We start from the raw sequence: 20,912 nt of genomic DNA, 5'->3' as shown, positions 1-20,912 counted from the left end.
TCTTCAACAGGAGCAATCACAGTCTAAATGCTATTTTGATAGAGGCATTAACCAAAAATGGGTTAACGCCTTTAATATGATGACCAAGACAATACAAGTGCATCATGTTTTACACAGCACAATGTTCAGCTGCAGAATGTAATGGTTAATGTTCTGATTAAATCTGCTCTTGCGGCATAGAATTTGCAACTCCCAAACCAGCCATTCAGCCCAACTGGCCTACACCAGGCTCCACACATCCTTCACCCCACCCTTCATCTTACCCTATCAATATAACGCTCTATTCCTTTCTCCCTCGTGTTTATCGAGCTTCATCTTAACTGTATCTATGCTATTGACTTCAGTGATTCCATGAGGGAGCACTGGTTAAGGCAAATCCTTGAATGAAGCAGCAGCTTTCTTCCGAAATGTCAGGTGTGCGGTTTGATAGGGAGACACAATTCCGCATTAAGTGAAAGGCAAACCGTCCCACTCTCTATCCCCCTAGCCCCTCGTCTCTGGCAGCCTGCTGTTCCCCTTTAATTAAATATGGCCTATGTTATACAGGCAGCCACTACTCCTGGTTGCCAGCACTATGCACCCGCACTAAGCAACTACCTTTGAGCAGAGTTGATTGTTTGAAAAACCTCCTCCGGCTTGTTTCTGAAAGATACACATTTCAATATTTGTTCAGTAGATTCAAGAACCACCTGCATGGATCACTGAAGCATGGATGTGTATAGTTTCTGCTTACTAATTCTAGTCCTCCATCAGAGAGAGGCCACTGCAGGGTGGAACCCCTCTCCATCCCCTCTTCCTTCCCTATGCCTCTCTGGAAATAGAAGCAGAGTCATGCAGCATGGTATGAGATTTTCTGACCTATTGTACATTTGCTGGTTCTTTGAAAGAGCTACCAATTCAGTTCAATGGCCCTCTCCACTTAGGTTTAGCACCTTCAAGTATTTATCCAATTACTCTTTCAAAGTTGCTTTTTTAACGGGCGTCCGTCATCCTTACAGGCAGCACATTCGGTATCGTACCATTTCACTGCGTTTATTTTTTTTAAAAAATCCCCTCATTCGCCACGGCCCTGGTTCTTGTCCCAATTGTCTTTCATTTGTGTCCTCCGGTTCCCAGCCCTCCGGTTCCCAGCCCTCCGGTTCCCAGTCCTCCTGTTCCCAGTCCTCCTGCCAGTTGAAGCAGCTTGCCCCTCTTCCATCAAAACCCCTCAAAATGCACAATGTGTATTTCTGTTGATTTCCAGCCACTTGTGGTTAGGGGCAGCTCGTTCAAAGCTGCCACTTTGAACACAGAATCAAATCCACCTCTCTGACTCTGCCACCCGGTCACATTTATTACTAAATGGGTTTAATTAATATTTAACGACTCCTGTAAAGCTGCGGAGTGCTTAATCTGATTATTACTCATTGCTTGACAGCTTAATGACCTATTGCTTTAGTGTGCATATATCATTTAGTGGTACTTTGAGCTTTCACAGGTAATGGACAAGTTTAAAGGTTTGACAATATAATCCAAGTTTGCCAAGTATCCAATTCTCAAGACCTTTTCTTGACCCTGTGTCTCGAGCTTTTCTATTTAAATCGACTGCTTTCATACGTTAACTTATAGACTGATACAAGACAGAATGAGCCCATTCAGTCCATCATATCTTAACCTCTGATGCTCATCACCCCCATATATTTCCCTCTGATGTTAAAGAGGCTGACTGATTCTAGGACACAGTCCCATGTGTGTTGATCTCTCCCAGAGCTTGTCTTCATGTACAAGTTCAGTTAGTGTCTTGCACAGGATAGGTGCATTGCAGTTGAAACCTAAGGCAGTTATTACTGAATCTGATTCACCACCCTTTCAGGTCACCCACTCCATAAGGTGCAACCCTCCTACCAATGGAAACTAATAATTATCTGATCTATCAAAGCCCCTTGTAATTTTAACTACTGTTTAATCTCAAGTCTGACTTCTCAGCTCTTAAGTAGACCAATCCTAGCTTCTCTGGTCTCTTGCGTAGCTGAGGGCACTCCTCTCTCATACCGTTTTCTGGTGAATCTTCCCTGACACCTCAGGAAGGCTTTTTGACATCTTTCCTGAAGTAATATGCCTAGAATTGAAGTCATAATAGTCCAGCGAACCTTCGACAGTGAGAATTATCGAGCTCTCATGTATGTGTCTCATCCAGCCACATGGCTGTCGATTGTTTCATCCAAAATAAAGCAACTGGCTGATGATTCCAAAAGAGTGGAGCTCAATTTCCCAGAATTGATATTCCACCATCTTGGCAATCACAACCACCCTCTGCTGCTTGCAGGAGCTTGACCATTTCTGACATCTTTGTAAGTTACTTCATTTTCTTGATGCCAAGGGGAGCCAGTGGCATTGTGGTATTATTGCTGGACTCATAATCCAGAGGCCCTGGCTAATGGTCCACAGACACGAGTTCAAATCCCACCATAGCAGCTAGTGGAATTTAAATGCAATTAATAAATATGGAATATAAAAGTAACAGTGACCATGATAACTATCACCAATTCTCATTTAAAAAAAAAAAAAAAATCTGGTTCAGTAATCCCCTTTCAGGAAGGAAATCTGCCCTCCATACTTGGTCTGGCTGACATGTGTCTCCAGACCTACAGCAATGAGGGTGACTCATCACTGTCTCCTGGAAAGGCCCAATGAAATGAAAAATGAAATGAAAATCGCTTATCGTCACAAGTAGGCTTCAAACGAAGTTACTGTGAAAAGTTACTGCAATAAGCACTTAGTTCAATTGCAATTGTTTTGCATTGGAGTGTATCTGTTCGGGGAGTGATGGGGGGCAAAGAATTTGGGGGTAATGATTAAGGCAGTAATGTGGATAATATATGGCTCAAGATGGTAGGTTCAGAAGTTCAACAGCTTTGGTTTTGATTATTCTTTTGTAGCTGTGGGGGGGCTACCTCACTAGCAGTTGGATCTTAGCTAGTGAACGGGAGTGAGGTGGGGAGAGGAGTTGTGGCCTGTTAGACATGTTTGGACAGGTTTCGATGAGCCTAGAGGGTTTTTTTGGTCGAGGAAGGGGGATGGTTAGAGAGAGCATTGTTCGTTGGGAGGTAGCTGGCAGTTTCTGGGTTAGGGGAAAGGGAGGGGTGGGGGGTGTAGATGGCTGACTGACCAGGGGTTTTTCTTTGTCCCACCTTATAGGTGGGGCTGACGGCCATCTTGGGTGAGCCTCAGTTCTAGGAACTTGGAAGAAGGAGGGAATAATCCCTTCGCAGTGGAAATGGTTGACTTGGGAGGGAGGGGGAGTGAGTGACCCCCAATCAGACTAAACACGTGGAACGTTAGGGGTTTAGGGGGCCCGGTGAAACAATGAAGGGGTTTTCTCTCCTTTGAAGAATTTAAGGGCCGATGTGGTGCTTCTGCAGGAGACCCTCCTGTGGGTGAGGAATCAGACTAGGCTTTGAAATGGTTGGGTGAGGCAGGTGTTTCACTCGGGCTTTGACAGTAGGGGCTGGGGGGACGGTGGTGATCTTAATTAACAAAAGGGTGCCTTTTCATGCATGGAGGGTCATTGCAGTTCAGGGAGGTAGGTATGCTTTTGTCATTGGGACGCTGGAAGGGGTGTTGATGAATGCTTACACCCCTAACTGGAACTATGTAACATTCATGAAAAAATTGTTGGTGACAATACCAGACTTGGATGCGCATCAGTTAATTCTGGCGGGAGACATGAATTGGGTCTTGAAACCAAAATTGGACCGGTCTAAGCCAACAATCTTTTCATGAATGTTACCTTTTGGGTGGCAAGGGTGCTGTTGGCGTTTATGGAGGAGATGGGGGGAGTTGGCAGATCCGTGGCGATTCATGCACCTTGGGATTAAGGGATTTTATTTTTTCTCCCCAGTACATGAAGTATATTCGAGGATAAGATTTTTTTCATGATGGGAAAGTCTTTTCTGCCTGGGGTGAGGAAAGCTGAATACTCAGTGATAGTCATCTCAGACCATGCTCCACATTGAGTAGAATTGATGTTAGAAATAGGTTTGATTCAGCATCCAGCATGGATACCATACTCGAATGACCCAACCCCAGAGCTCCTGGCTAGCAGGAAGAAGCTAAAGATGTGTTATCCACAGCTGCGGCGGGGTTATGTATGAGTCTTGGGAGAAGGCCTGTAATCTCTTGGCTTGCCAGTTGAGGCAGTAGGCAGCCTCCCGAGAGATTATCCAGGTCAGGGACCTGGTGTCTGATCCGTGTAAAGTTAACGGAGCATTTGAAATGTTCCATAAGAACCTTTACAGGTCAGAGCCGGCGCCGGGCAGGAGGTCGGGTGTATCGGATTTCTTGGAAGGCTTAAGAGTTTCCTGAGGTGGGGGAGGAAGTGTGTAAAGGGTTATTAAAGGGGCCTTTGAGCACAGAGGAGGTCACGCCAGCAATTGGGCGGATGCAGACAAGTAAGGCCCTGGGGCCAGATGGGTTCCCAGTAGAATTTCCAAGAGGTTTGCAGGACAGCTGGCGCCGTTGTTAGTGGGAATGTGTGAGGACCCGGTAACTCGGGTTCCCTGCCTGAGATATTGATGCAAGCATCCATTTCACTTCTATTAAAAAAAATTCTAAAGACCCTGTCATACCGCCCTATTTCTCTACTTAATGTGGACACCAAAATATTAGTCAAGGTGTTAGCACTGAGTTTGGAACGACATCTTCCATAAGTTATTGGTGAAGATCAGACAAATTTTGTCAAAGGCCGGCAATTCTCATCGAACATGCAACGATTGCTAAATGTGGTGCTTTCCCCATCTTGAGGGGCCTGTTCCAGAGGTAATCGTCGCATTAGATGCTGAGAGGGCGTAGAATGGGAGTATATTACATCGAACAGATGTGTTGTAATGTTGCAATTTTTCAGCGTGTAACCAATGTTAAAGGAAATCACACCTAGATATTTCTACCCCACAGGTTTTGCAGGTACTCCTGGATATCTCTCCCCAGAGGTTTTAAGAAAAGATCCATATGGAAAGCCAGTTGATATCTGGGCATGTGGTGAGTGAAAAAGTTAACTATTTGAACTGTAACCCAGTGGGTTCAAGGTAACCGGTGTTTTCAAACATAAACCCCTGTCACCAGTAACGCCCATGTAATTCTCATGTTTTGAATGCTGCAGTGGGAGAATGGAGTGATTTACATTCTAGTTGAGGCAAATCTGAAAATTGTTTGGAAGCCCCGTATTGAGTTCACCTCCATATTGGACTGAAGCACAGTCAGTGATTTGATTTGCATTCACACGCTTGCTTCCCCCCCATTGAATGAGCTCTGTGAGCTCTTGGCAAGTCCACTAGAGAGAGCTATGAATACAGTGCAGCTGGCTCTGTGCTGGTCAATAGTGTGAAAGGTGGACAGGGATGTGAAGGATATGAAATGGGGCAGCTGAATGTAACCTGAGAATTCTGTCTGACAGATTAATACTAACACATTTATTCATTTGTTGTTTATTTCAGGCGTAATTCTCTACATATTATTAGTAGGCTATCCTCCATTCTGGGATGAGGACCAGCATAAGCTTTATCAACAAATTAAGGCTGGTGCTTATGATGTAAGTGGAATCAGGGGAGATGGTGGCTGTAGTGGTAATGTCACTGGACTAGTAATCAAGAGGCCCCAGCTCATGCTCTGGTAATGTGGGTTCAATTCCCACCGTGGCAACTGGTGGAATTTGAATTGAGTTAATAAATTGGAATATGAAGCTGGCATCAGTAATAGTGACCATGACAACTATCATTTATAAAAAATTTAAAAAAAATTTAGAGTACCCAATTATTATTATCTTTTTTAATTAAGGGGCAATTTAGCGCGGCCAATCCACCTAACCAGCACATCTTTTGGGTTGTGGGGGTGAAACCCACACAGACACGGGGAGAATGTGCAAACTCCACACGGACAGTGATCCAGGGCCGGGATTCGAACCCGGGTCCTCAGCGCCATAGGCAGCAATGCTAACCAGTATGCCACGTGCCGCCCTGGCAACTATCATTGATTGTTGTTATAAACCCATCTGGTTCGCTGATGTCCTTTTAAGGAAGGAAATCTGTCGTTCTTACCCGGTCTGGCCTACATGTGACTCCAAACCCACAGCAATGTGCTTGACTCTTAACTGCCCCTCTGAAATGGCCGAGCGAGGCACTTCAGTTCAAGGGCTATTATGGATGGACAATAAATGCTGGTCTTGCCAACGAAGCCCACATCCTGTGAATGAATTTGTAAAACATTGAACACCATCTTATGAAATTGGTGCTTTTAAATCTGATTGAACCATAAGTTATTTTTCTGACTATTGGATGAGTCCCTGCTCCAATGGTTTGGAAACGATGGGGAAGTTGGTCACGTCTCCACACTTGCTGACACAAATTTTTTTTTTTTTAATTTAGAGTGCCCAATTCATTTTTTTCCAATTAAGGGGCAATCTAGCATGGCCAATCAACCTAGCCTGCACATCTTTGGATTGTGGGGGCAAAACCCACGCAAACACAGGGAGAATGTGCAAACTCCACACGGACAGTGACCCAGAGCCAGGATCGAACCTGGGACCTCAGTGCCGTGAGGCAGCAGTGCTAACCACTGCGCCACCATGTTGCCCTACGTGCTGTCATAAATAAAGTCTACAAGTTTCTAATAAAACATATTTTAAATGTGCAGCCTTCTAAATTATACAATCATGAGACTTACTATAACTCTCAGCTGTCAAATTGTTCTAAAGTTGTCAGTCCATCTCATTGCAAGCAGTTGTGTGGGTGGGATCAAAGTAAAATTTCTGACCAAATGTTTGCTCGTGTTTTGAAATAATTTGCCAGATCAGTGTTACGCTCATTATAATGAGAGGCGTTAATGCTAAGAGATCATTAGATCCTACAGCTCAGATGGAAACGTTCAGCCCATCGGAACCTGTGCTGCCTACTGAATGAGATGCCTAATTAGTTCCACTTCTTTTAGTCCTGTAAGTTTTCTTTTTCCCTTTCCGTGTAACCATCCAATTTGCTTTTGAACGTGACTAGAATCTGCAGCACAATCAGGACCATGTAAAAGCAATTTTCCTCACCTTCCCTTTGGTTCTGTCAATTATCTTAGAGAGGTGCCCCAATTGCTGACCCTCCTGAAAACAGTAGGGGCTGGTTTAGCACACTGGGCTAAATCGCCGGCTTTTAAAGCAGACCAAGGCAGGCCAGCAGCACAGTTCAATTCCCGTACCAGCCTCCCCGAACAGACGCCGGAATGTGGCGACTAGGGGATTTTCACAGTAACTTCATTGAAGCCTACTTGTGACAATAAGCGATTTTCATTCATTTCAATTTTATTGAATCTACCAAAATCCCTTTTGCGCACACTTGCATCAAATCTCTCCCTAATCTTTTCAGCTTTAAAGACAAATCCACCTTCTCCAGTCTCTCCACAGAAGTCAAGCCCTCGATCCCTGTACTCTTTCGATCGAAGGACTTCACATCTTTCCCATAGTGTGGTTCCAGAATTGAATACAATACTCCAGTTGAGGTCTTAGCATTGCCTCTGTACTCTCTGCCTCTGTGTAGTAAGCCCAGGATCATATATGCTTTACTTGACAGCTTAATTGACCTGTCACTATCATTGTCACAATAGACCACACCGTGTCTGTCAGGTTAGCTGTAGAATGGTTACATGCAGGGTAGAGATCATTGTCCACCCTACACTTAACAATATTCCTCAGAAGAACGTCACCCTACTTGGAGCGAAATTCCTCCATTTGCCGGATGACCCATCTTGTGGCTTTACTGAGTGAGTCTGCCAAGCCAGGCACAACTTGCATCATTATCCCACCAGAACATGGGTATTCATTTCATATTTGACTCTCTCAACCGTTTCACAGAGCAGTTGACTCAATTTTATTTCAATACATGTTTCAATTTCCCTATAATCGAGTCCATTTTGCCATTGGCAAGTTACTTAAAAGAAAACTGCGCAGCTTGCAGGGTTTTAGATTTTCGCTTCTGCAATGAAAAACTGGAAAAATGTCATTATCCATCAGCACAATGATTCATCTGACTTTGCCAATGCCACGTATAATCATTGTTGCACCGTCTCGGTGGCAAAAAAAAACAATGTATTCCTCTTAAATGCAGTAAAATACACTTCTAAAATTACCTGCCATTGTATTCATCTGACAGACACTGAACAATTGTGTATTAATGTTTTGATAGTGAATTAGAATGACAAAAATGAAAATGTAAGCGTTTGGTGTAATATGATATGCATAAATTATTCTGATTCCCAAATGGTTAGATTGCCATTCAATTAATTTTAACACTTTTTTTTAACAAGAGGGCTAGACCATTAGAGTGAACAGGCACATACAATTTAATGAATGTCAACTCCACAAATCTGCTCAATCCACTCTCTCTAGAACCATCACTAGATGCCTTTTGAACCTACTTGTACTCTGTGCTTCAGTGATGATGCAGGGATAACCTCTCCCACCATTCAACTGCCATCAGCAAAGATCCTGCTGGCTGCTCTTCTCATTCGGAATATTGTAATTGTTAACTGTATTTAAACGCTTCAATATTGTTGACCATTTGCCTCTCCCTTTAGAGTCTTAAAACCTTCTGTCATGTCATTCCCAAAGTTTCCTCTTTCCCAAAATTAACAACCCAATCTTTTGCCAGCTCTCTTTCATGACACATTTCCCATACCCAGAACCGTCTTAGAGCGATAACGTTTTTTGAGATGAGGTGCACACACAGCTCCGGATTGTGTGTGGCAAAGACCCAATATCTCCACAAAGCAACCTCCTTGTGATTTGCAATCTCTCTCAATTTTCTTACTTAATTAGCACCTTAATTACCATTTGTCTTCACTGCACTCAAGTGCAGTGATGCACTCTGGCCTTGCATGTATTCCAGTTACTCATTTGCAGTTGATGAAAACAATTATTGGGTGTAATGAAAGGGGCCAGAGTCATTTTTAAGAAGAAGAGCAACCTAAAACTGTTGAATCTGTAACCTAAGAGCAGCACAACGTTCCCGGAGGATTTTGATCCCGTTGCCAGGGAATATCCAGTTAACTAAGTCAGGTGTTACTGTAGCCATACTGTGCTTTAGTCTCTCACATGGCTGGCTCTTCGGTGACACATTGATGGATAATGCCCTTCAGTGAGCAGTTTGGCACTATTGCCAGTTGTTCCCAATGTTATTGGCAATTTGCACTCAGTAGCAACATCATTTCCTCCGAGTATGTTGAGAGCAACCAGTGCCGAAATCTAAAAAATTTGGGAGAGAGAAATATGATGGTTTCTTGCCACTGAACGTGAAACTGATGCTCCCCACCCCCCCACCCCAAGAGAAAAGTCAAGCTGGACAGAGACTTGAGAGACAGAGTGAAGTGACAGAAATGATATCCCCACATTGTAAATTCTGACAGAAAACTTAAAAAAGAAATCCAAAAGAATATAAATCTAGAAATGACTATAGGTGAGATTAGTGAATGATATTTAGCACACTTGTGTGACCTCCTTTTTTCTCCTAATGTAATGCAGGCAATAACCTATTTTAAAAGAAATGGGTTAACGTCTGTTTAAAATATCAAACAGAGCAATGTCCTATGAATGCATTGGGTGTCACTGGCAGCAGTACTTTCCAACTTTTTCTTTTGAGCAGTTATTGCTCACATACCAACAACCCTTGTTTGAAAAAGGTGAAGAAATATCTACGCTGGGGAAAGACGCATGAATTTGCCTTTCAATTCGTTTTTCAACCAATGCAAAATGTTTCTCTCACATGAACATTTTGTGATATACTCGCACAAAGGATTGTGTCTCCATTTGCCCACTTAGACTTTGAACTATTTTGACTTAAATGGACATCAGTTTCACATGGAATATAAATAAGTACATTCATTAATTGTTGTCCTTTTTCCCCCGTGTCCATTCCCATTTGGATCTCAGAAGAGTTCCAGGTGAAAATCATCCCAAGCACCTCAGCAAGTGGGGCATGATGAGCGGTCAACAGACTTCACTGTCTCAGTGAATACAATATAATCACATCATTTGAACTATCTGAAGGAAGAGGGGGTGGCACGGTGGACAGTGGTTAGCACTGCTGCCTCACAGCTCTAGGGACCCGGGTTCATTTCTGGCCTTGGGTGACTGTCTGTGTAGAGTTTGCACTTCCTCCCCGTGTCTGTGTGGGTTTCCTCTCACTGTCTAAAGATGTGCAGGTTGAGTGGATTGGCCATGCTAAATTGCCCTTAGTGTTCAAAAGGTTAGGTGTGATTACTGGGTAACCGGGATAGGGTGGAAGCGTGGGCTTAAGTCGGGTGCTCTTTCCAAGGGCCGGTGCAGACTTGATGGGCCTCCTTCTGCACTGTAAATTCCATGATTATTCCCCTCAAGCCTTTGCCATCATGCTTCCCTTTACACTTCACCCAGGAGAAACTTGCGGCCTCATCCGGCTATATGGCCAACACATTCATCAGAACTCTTGATGGAGAAATCACAAATTAGACTATCCAAGTCTTGTTTCTCAAGCATGTTATTACAGAGTCAAATCACCTGCTGCTTATCTGTGGATTTTCCTAGGTTCCAATTTCTCTGAAGATAAAAAGTTTTTTTTGCTCTACATTGATGTCAACATGCTGGAATTTCAGGTCCAGGAATGCTGCATTTTTCCATCCTTGTACCCAATGACCGTATCAAACATCTTAAAACCACAATATACTCCCAACTCAGTTGCACACTCTACGCTAGGCTCTTGTCTCTTCTATTTGCCACACGAGGCTTATTTCTTCTTTTCTCAACTAACGCTCCATTCTCGGTAGATTTATGTGACTGATGGGGGAGCGGTTGACTTGATGTTCAGCGGGTCGGTCATGTTTAATAAGTTTGTGAGTGAAGGAAAATGGGGAGAATGGTCCACAACAACAAAAAGAAAATGTGGACCCATTTCTCTCATTCCATCTGCCAGTCAAGTGGTTATACCCATACCAGGAGGACATGATCTAGTCCCAGAAAGATTTCCCCTCTAATTCTAGATTAAAGGCAGCTCCATCCAGATGACTTGGAGCTGGGTTAAACCAAGAGCTTAATTCTCAATCTAGTAGTCAGAAATACATTCAAATTGATATACCAGAGATGGAAAGGGAGTGTTCTAACTCTTTGTTGCACTCCACTCTCTACTTCACACCTTCAGCATGGACCCTAATGGCTTCCTTCTGTACAATATGATTCTTGATTCTCCATGATTCTTGCATAGTCTTGCAGCCATTCACGTTAAACTTTTGCATGTGATGCCTTGTTACCTGTTGTCCAGCCTGTACTAATGAACAGGAAAAGCTCACTTTCAATGATATTTCCTTTCTGTGGTAGTTTCCCTCTCCAGAATGGGACACGGTTACCCCAGAAGCCAAAAATCTGATCAATCAGATGCTGACCATCAATCCAGCCAAAAGGATAACTGCAACTGAGGCCCTGAAACACCCATGGGTTTGCGTAAGTACCAGTCCCAATTATAAACCAACCCTTCAGATGTTAACAGTGAATCCTGTTCTTAATCAATTGTATGTTCATAGACTGTAATTTCCTTAGTTACTGACCCGGTACTGTGGTTGTCTGTGTTTCCAAGTTCAGGCCAATTAAACTCCTTTTAAATAATTTGTCTTTCAAAACTAAAGCCTTATCCTGGAACTATTTCACCATTCCTTTCCTGTTGCTGGTTTAAAGACCTGGAGCTCTTTCCACAACAGCACTTTGGGTGTACCCACACGTTAACCACAGCGGTTCAAGAAGGGGGTGTACCACCATCTTCTCGTGAGCAATTCGGGGTGGGCAACAAATGCTGGCCTAGCCAGTAATGCCCATGAATGAATGTAATAACAAAATGTATAAAGACTTCACGTCAATGATACCGTGCTGTCACATCTTCGGGTCTGCCATTAAGGGGTTGCATTGATGGTTACAGTTGGCCATCTAAATGTTCTGTATTGTTCCCAGTGGACATTTATTTGACAATAATGGACTGGTTTAACTGGTCAGATAAACATTTAATCTTTTGATATATACCAACCTATAAACACTAGATATCACTTATATTTTTTTCAGCAACGTTCTACTGTAGCATCGATGATGCACCGTCAGGAAACTGTTGAATGTTTGAGGAAATTCAATGCCAGAAGAAAGCTCAAGGTGAGTGATAGTAATAGTTCATTCGACAGTATTTAAATGTATCACCAAATGATGCAATGTGGCTCATTAAGCTGAAACACAGGCAGGGTTTGCAGATAGCTGTACTTTAGCAGGATATCAGGATTCCTGTATTGTTTTATGGTTAGTTTCACAAGATCTACGGTAAAGGAAGATGATATATTGGGTCCATCGTTCTTTCATGCACAGTGCCTCCATATTTCCCTCAGCAACACTGTACCAGGTGAGATTTCAGGATATGGATAAGACAAACAATGACATGCTCTCTGGAGACTAGCGCACGACTAAACTGATTCCCCCACAAAATTGTCAGGTGCTGCATCCAATTCAGTCAATCCATAAGAACTAGGAGCAGGAGTAGGCAATTTGGCCTCTTGAGCCCCCTCTGCCATTCAGTACGATAATGGCTGATCTCCTCTCGGCCTCCACTCATTTCCCTGTCTCCAAGTCCCTCGCTGTATCTTTTAAACAAGTTATCAAACACATCCTAACAAGTGATGTACTCATGCGCTCACTGTAATAGCTATTTTATCAAGGCACATTGTGAACATGCAGGGTACAAGGAAGAACCATAAGGGAAAACAGTCATTTTGTCATAAGTAAATTGTCCATAAATGACAGTAAGACTTGTCCAATGTGCTCTGCCCTTTTGGCACTCTTCCATTCACTAATAGTGCGGTCATCTCACTTTTTGGACTTCCAGATGACCTGCCCATTACATTCTTGTCTATTCTTGGTTTTCCACATGTAGTGTATTGAAAATTGCATTGTGCATTTTTTCCACTTGAGATTACCATGTGTGCATGTACCAGCAGAGGAATTACCATGCACGCATGTACCAGCAGAGGGATTACCATGCATGCATGCACCAGCAGAGGGATTACCATGCATGCATGTACCAGCAGAGGGACTACCATGCATGCATGTACCAGCAGAGGGACTACCATGCATGCATGTACCAGCAGAGGGACTACCATGCATGCATGTACCAGCAGAGGGATTACCATGCATACATGTACCAGCAGAGGGATTACCATGCATGCATGTACCAGCGGAGGGGCTACTTTGCATGCATGTATCAGCAGAGGGCATCAGCCAAAAGGGGAGAATTATAAAGGATTCCTATTTAAGACCTCGTGCAGTTCTAACTCGAAATGTCTCTGGTTGAATATATAACTGTTCCTGCCCATAAACTTCACAACACACACTTGTCCAGGATAGAATTAGGCACCTGGACTAATCTGTCACAAGATATTCAGTCATGGTGAAAGATAAATCGAAGATAACTTCTGATTTGTGACATCAATCTTGGATATTCAGGATACAAACTGCATTGCTAATATAGGAAAATAAGAGGAACATAACCTATTAATACTCAATTTTTAAAAAACTTTAATCATTTTAGTGCTTTTCCTTAGCAATCCTAAAAATAAATCACGTCAAATGATTTTGAGCTTATGTAGGAGATCATTTATGGAATTTGTAAGTTCTGATCTCTGGTCCCTCTATGAAAAAGATTTCCTGGGAGATGTGGAAGCAGATAGTATTGATGAGGCCACAACTCCATTGTAGATAGTAGGAGATGATCCTTGATGAACCTCAGCCAGTTTACATCGAACAATTCCGACTTTCCCAAATGAATGTGGATACTGGTAATGGGTCTGAAATTATGAGACACAAGCCAATTAGCCAATTCACTTTATCCAGTTTTCACACAACTCATTCTGATGGATGATAACTGAAAAAGAATTCTCTACAAGACTGGAAGCTTTAGATTTATAACTGTACTGTGTATCATATTGAAAACATGAATTGAAGCTTCTCTTTGAGAAATTGTTAAAATCTTGAATTAGCACAAGCTCAAACTTTCATAATTGGCAATACAAGAAAAGAACTTGCATTTATATAGAGACTTTCACCACCACAGGATGTCCCAGAACAATTTACAGCCAATTAAATTACTTTTTGAAGTGTAGACCTTCTTGTAATGTAGATAAAATGGCAGCCTGTTTGTGCATCATGAGCTCTCGCGAGTAACAATATGATGATGACCAGTTAAATCAATACTTTTGTAATTGGTTGAAGGATAAATGTTGGCCAGGACACTGGGGAATTCTCCCCTGCTCCTCTCTGCAATAGTTTTGCAGCAGATTTTTTATGCCGACCTGAGAGGGCAACATTTGATCCAAAAGAACAACAACTCCCAACAGTGCAGTGCTCCCTCAGTGCAACGCTGGGAGTGTCAACCTAGGTTGTTTGCTCAATGTTCTGGGGAAGGACTTGAATCCTTTGTCTTCCGATCCCGAGGTGAAAGTGCTGCCCGTGGAAGATGGGAACTAGACAGTGTCTCCAACAGCTGCATTGATTAGTTTTGAATTACCACTGTAGAGGGTTGAATGCTTTTTTTTTTTTTGTTCTGTCAAAGCCTAGCAAGACCCTTTTGCATGGTAAATGGCACAGGCTATAGGGCAAAAGTGAACAGGTTCACTAATTAATCTTTTCTGATACAGGGTGCAATTCTGACGACAATGATAGCCACAAGGAACTTTTCAGGTATGTCTCTAAGTCACTACTTTAGCTGTATTGCATTACACACAGTAAAAAAAATAAGTACCTAGAATCACTGCTGTGATATTGATGGACAAATGCTTAGTGTGTTTATAAGACATTCCTCTAAATAATATTTTAACACAAGCATTAATCCATTAACATCTACATTGGAATAGCAGACAAAACCATTTCTGCGCAGATTAAAGTCTTTGTCAACCAACAATTGCAAAGGGAGTTTCTAGGCTTATATCAACTTAATAGTTTTAAACAACATAGTAGATACTGGAATTAATGTTTTCCCTAGGAAAGAAGGAATTAGCCAATAACTATTACATTTTATTATTGACAAAGTAGAAGGCCAGATTTGTTTTAAATGCAATAAGATAAAGAGAGCATAGCAATTGTATATTGTCTCCTTACGAGCTCAACAGTCTAATTGTATTTTTTACAGCTCACCAGCAGTTTTGTCTAATAATTGGCGAGTCACACCTTATTAGGTGTGTTTTTATTATGATTCATTTATTGGAATGAAGGTGCCACTGGCAAGGCCACCATTGGCTGTCCATCCATAGTTGCCCGTTGAGAGGGTGTTGGTGGGCCAACCCCTTGAACTGTGACAGCCCATGTGATGAAGGTGCTCCCACAAGACTGTTAGGTAGGGAATTCTAGCTGTTCATCCAAACGCTGAAGGAAAAATGCTCTTGGAGGGGTATATAGAGATGTGGGTGTTCCCATCACCTGCTGCATCTACCCTGCTAGGAAACTACGGTCACCAATTTTGAAAATAATACATTTTTAAAGAATTCATGGGGTTGGACTGTTTCCCCTTTCATTTTGCAAGATGATACATTTTCTTCTCTTCACCAGCCTGACACAAACAACAGAGAGGCATATAGCTTGTTCTCAAATTGCCACCTTGGAGGTAGTTGTCAAGGAATACCGAGGCATGACTTGCTTCTCTATTCTTGCCTCCCCTCTGCCCGCAATCATATCGGTTGCTACATTCGGCACCTTCCTGCTCCGTGAAGCTCACATCAGGAACTGAATTGTCTTAGACCTCGTCCTATCACCGTTCTGTCCTCCAAACCAATGTTGGTCAAAATTAATTATTTTATTAGGTCCGAGCACAAATTGGTTTTCTATAGGCCAATGTTTATTCCGGTAGCATTTATTTTTGCATTGCGTCCACATACCAACGTAAGAACTTAACAGGCAGAAAACTCCAGTTCATCAAACCTGGTCCCACATCATTATGGTCATACCATGATGGCTTTTTACTTCGTTCTTCCAGCACCCATGAAGCCCCAGCCCCACCTCGGTCTCCAGTCTTCTAACTTACCCACCCATATCCCAGTAAATGCCTTGGAGAGGCAAAAGATAAGAAACCCAAAACAAAGGGCAATATGGGTAGAACGTGCACTGTCCAACTGACATTTTCCAAGTGCCACAATGAAAAGAAGCAGTAACTCTATGGCTATAGGCTACACCAGAGCAAACGACACATTGGCTTCACAGCTAATCGCTGTGAGAAATTCTTTGGAGAGGTTTCTTGAAATGTAGCCTTTAGCTGTCTTCTTGTGCATTTCAAAGTCATTTGGAACACATGATTGTAGTACCATCAAGCCATTATCTTCACCATTTAGATCACAGCAAGGTCAACATCAGACCCCTGCCTGCCTAAAAGTACTTGTTTAAAATGCCAGAGAACCCTGGATTAGAATTGCTAGTGCTTTGTGCTTTTGTTTTCTTTTTAGAAATTTTAGAGTACCCAATTCGTTTTTTTCCCAATTAAGGGGCAATTTAGCGTGGCCAAATCACCTATCCGGCACATCTTTTTGGGTTGTGGGGGTGAGACCCATGGTGACACGGGGAGAATGTGCAAACTCCACACGGACAGTGACCCAGGGCCGGGATCGAACCCAGGTCCTCGGCACCATGAGGCAGCAGTGCTAACCACTGCGCCACCGTACCGCCCTTGTGATTTCTTTTTTTTAAATAAATATTTTATTGAGGTATTTTTGGTATTATAACAACAAAGTAAACATTGTACATGAAACTATAAACATAGTGCAAAAGCCGTCTCCCTCCCTTACAGGTCCCACCTTTATTAACCCCCTACTCTAAGTTAAACTAACCCCCCCCCCCGCCCCCCCCCCCCCCTTCTGCTGCCGATTAATTTTCCGTGAAGAAGTCGACGAACGGTTGCCACCTCCGGGCGAACCCTAACAGTGACCCTCTCAAGGCGAACTTGATTTTCTTCAAATAGAGAAAGCTAGCCATGTCCGACAGCCAGGTCTCCGACTGCGGGGGCTTTGAGTCCCTCCATGCTAATAGTATCCGTCTCCGGGCTACCAGGGAAGCAAAGGCCAGACCGTCTGCCTCTTTCTCCTTCTGGATTCCCGGGTCTTCCGACACCCCGAAAATCGCCACCTCTGGACTCAGTGCCACCCTTGTTTTTAACACCGTGGACATGACATCTGCAAACCCCTGCCAAAATCCCCTAAGCTTTGGACATGCCCAGAACATGTGAACATGGTTCGCTGGTCCTCCTGCACATTTTGCACACCTGTCTTCCACCCTAAGAAATCTGCTCATCTGGGCTGCTGTCATATGAGCCCCGGTGAACGACCTTGAATTGTACGAGGCTGAGCCTGGCACATGTTGCGGACACTTTGACTCTACTCAACGCATCCGCCCATAGACCATCCTCTATCTCTCCTCCCACTTGCAATTCAGCTCCTCGGTCTGCGTCTCCTCTGACCCCATAAGTTCCTTGTAAATTTCAGAGATGCTCCCTTCTCCTACCCACCCTCTGGAAACTACCCTGTCCTGAATCCCCCTTAGCTGCATCCCCCAAGCTGGGCTTTACATAGGAAGTCTCGCACCTGCAGATACCTGAATTCATTTCCCCTCGCCAACCCAAACTTCTCCTCCAGCGCCCTCATACTATGAATGCTCCCCTCTATAAACATATCCCCCATCCTCTCAATCCCTGCTCTCCGCATATCCGGAAGCCCCCATCCATACTTCCTGGGGCAAACCTGGGATTATTACAGATTGGGGACCAGACCGATGCTCCCACATGTCTCCTCCATTGCCCCCAGACTCTCAGGGCCGCCACCACCATGGGGCTGGTGGAGTACCGTGCTGGCGGGAACGGCAGTGGCGCAGTTACCAACGCCCCCAGACTGGTGCCCTTGCATGAAGCTGCCTCCATACGCTCCCATGCCGACCCCTCCCCCACCACCCACTTCCAGATCATGGCTATATTCGCTGCCCAGTAAAAGTTACTAAAATTTGGCAGCGCCAGCCCGCCCTCTCCCTGACTCTGCTCATGAATTACCTTCTTTACTCATGGGGTCTTGCCCGCCCAAACAAAGCCAGTGATCACTTTGTTGACCCGTTTAAAAAAGGACCGCGGAATAAAGATGGGGAAATATTGAAACACAAACAGGAATCTCGGGAGGACCGTCATCTTCACTGTCTGCACCCTCCCAGCTAATGACAACGGGAGCGCGTCCCATCTCCGAAAATCGTCCTTCATTTGGTCTACTCGTCGGGCCAGATTTAATTTATGCAGCCGGTCCCATTCTCGTGACACTTGAATGCCTAGGTACCTATAGCCTCCCCCTACTAATCTAAACGGCAGCTCCCTCAATCGCCTCTCCTGTCCCCTCCTGGACCGCAAACACCTCACTATTCCCCCTATTTAGCTTGTACCCTGAAAACCGGCCAAATTCCCCCAGAATCCTCATGATTTCTTCCATTCCCTCTATTGGGTCCGATACATACAGAAGCAGGTCGTCTGCATAGAGTGAGACTCTGTGCTCCACCCACCCCCCCGGACCAGCCCCTTCCAGCCCCTTGAGGCTCTCAGAGCAATTACCAACGGCTCTATAACGAGCGCGAACAACAGTGGGGAGAGGGGGCATCCCTGTCTCGTCCCCCGGTGCAGTCTAAAATAGTGCCCTCATGATTTCTGTTAGAGGAAGAACTGTGTTCATTAAATCATTGGCTAACATGTTCCATTTTGGAACGAAAGAGGACTGCAAAGTATCTAGTACCTATTAAGAGAGCAAAACATACCACAGCATTTTTACAAAGAAGAGGACATTAGGGGAGTGTTGGAAAGGTGAGGAGGAAGAAATGGCAAGGATGAGGGTGTGAGAACATTTCCAAACATTGGTTGAAAAAATTTGAGGGATAATGGGCATGAGATGTTTCCCACAGTTCAAAACTCTCTGCTTCAGCTCAATTACTTTGCCAATCCTCATCTGCGCTTTTGTTGTCTCTGGGTGTGACTATTCCAATGCTTTTCCAGCCGGGGTTCTACCCTCCTGTAAACCCAAGGTCAGAGAAGACTTTGCCCATGTCCTAACTCGGGCCAAGTCCTGTTCAGCCACCACCCCATCATCTGACCTGTATTGGCTCCTGATCTGGCAATGCATCCATCTTAAAATTCTCATCCTGGTTTTCAAATTGGTCCATAGCCTCGCTTCATCTGCCTCTGTAATCGCCTCTAGCCCCCAGCTCCACCAAGATCTCTACCCTCCTCTGATTCTGGCCTCTTGCGCAGTCCCAATTTTTAATCCCCGGCCCAACCCCCATTCACCAAAGGTGGCCATGCCTCCAGCTGCTTTGGCCCTAAATTCTGGGATTCCCTAAACCTCTCCCTCCAACCTCCATGTCCACCTTCAAAACATTCCTAGAAACCTACCTCTTTGACCAAACGTGTGGTCACCTGGCCTAATATCTCGTCGTGTGGCTCGGTATCAAATCTAGTTTTATAACGTTCCTGTTAAGTGCCTTGGAACGGTTTATTATGTAAAAGGTCTACACAAACACCAGTTCTTGTTGGCGTTGCCACAACAGCAACCCCAAAAAATGATGGATGGTGAGTTTTAAGGTGATTGGTGTGCATTTGTGATTTGCCAGACACTTTGCCCATGTACGTGGCCCCCTTTGATGGATAGTCCATTTGGAGTGGAGAACAGGGGTTTCTAGTAGAGGGCAATTTAATTTGTGAGGCAGCGGAATTCTAAATCTCCCTCAACGCAGCAGCATAGTGGCACATTCCACTGGAGAACAGACCTGCAGTGTCAGGTGCCCGTGGGCTAGTGTTTCATTTCACCCACCAACCCCTGGCAATGAGGGGGGGGGGGGGGGGGGGGGGGGGGGCGGCCCTCTGGGAGATGAGCAGAGCCTGGGTATGCTCTTAAAATGTAGGAGGAAGAATGGGAGACCATCCTGTTGTATAGCCAGCCAAGTAGAGAGGCAGGCTGGTATTACTCAGCAACCTCTGCATTGAGAGGACATACAGGGAGGATAAAAAGAGGACGATTAATTGCGAAATGGACTAAACATATGTAAAATCTACACTCAGTAATGAACTTGGAAAGTTTAGTGGTCTCAGTTAATGTTTAAAACCCTCTCCGCTGCTTTAAATGAGACACTCGGTACCATTTTCAGTTTTAAAAAAAATGCAAATTCAGGCTCATAAATCTGCTGATGGAATGAGGTCAACTGTGGGCGTCAATGCCACTACATCAGCTGCTGGGATGAGGGAAATGCTCAGTCACCATAACAACACAACAAGTGGGCACCCCCCCCCCCCCCCCCCCGAATATTAATCCACGATTAGAGAGAGCGGGAGGGGACAGGAGGTTACCGTGAGCTCTGTTGCTGACACTCTAGCCAAAGCCCACAAGTGGCTGGCAGAACGAGACATCCTCTTAAAGCCAGCTAGGGAATTTCTGAGCCTGCTGATTGAGGCAGTTTTAACGAGGTGCACACTGCAGGCGACGAAAGCAGCATCTTTTCCTACCCACGATATTGCCTTGCTGGTCTGACAAGATAACCAGAGGGGAGATGAGGGGAATTAATTTTTTTAATGCAGTGAGCTGTGATCATCTGGAATGAACTGCCTGACAGTGGTGGTGGAGGCAGCTTCAATGCTAACTTTCAGAAAGAAATCCGATAAATATCTGAAGCAGGAAGAATTGTGGAGCTCTGGGGAAAAGAAGAAAGGCGGTGGTGGAACTGTCTGGATCGTGTTTTCAAAGAGCTAGCAAGGACGTGATGGGCAGAATGGCCTCCTGCGCTGTATGATTATTAAGATTCCTTGCATGTATTAAGACATGAAGTTGGATGTAATGTAGAAAGTATAGAG

The 20,912-nt window shown here is 44.2% G+C and overlaps 1 protein-coding gene across 9 annotated transcripts in view; it reads left to right on the top strand.

The window, feature by feature from the left end:
- The window catches only part of camk2g2 (calcium/calmodulin-dependent protein kinase (CaM kinase) II gamma 2), a 480,776-nt gene that overhangs the window by 356,150 nt on the left and 103,714 nt on the right, over positions 1 to 20,912 (top strand). For 8 of the 9 annotated variants that reach the window (XM_072491514.1, XM_072491515.1, XM_072491516.1 and 5 more), the window contains exons 8-12: positions 4,933 to 5,016; positions 5,472 to 5,566; positions 11,360 to 11,482; positions 12,092 to 12,175; positions 14,704 to 14,746. In XM_072491514.1, coding sequence (XP_072347615.1) covers positions 4,933 to 5,016; positions 5,472 to 5,566; positions 11,360 to 11,482; positions 12,092 to 12,175; positions 14,704 to 14,746 — 429 coding nt within the window. Of the gene's footprint in view, positions 1 to 4,308; positions 4,798 to 4,932; positions 5,017 to 5,471; positions 5,567 to 11,359; positions 11,483 to 12,091; positions 12,176 to 14,703; positions 14,747 to 20,912 lie in introns of those variants that run through there. The other variant, XM_072491521.1, reaches the window with a different exon arrangement.

This window comes from Scyliorhinus torazame, chromosome 28 (genome assembly GCF_047496885.1).
Source record: "Scyliorhinus torazame isolate Kashiwa2021f chromosome 28, sScyTor2.1, whole genome shotgun sequence".
Classification (NCBI taxonomy): Eukaryota; Metazoa; Chordata; class Chondrichthyes; order Carcharhiniformes; family Scyliorhinidae; genus Scyliorhinus; species Scyliorhinus torazame.
The sequence above is the reverse complement of the archived record's forward strand: the minus strand, read 5'-3'. Positions and strand labels throughout refer to the sequence as shown.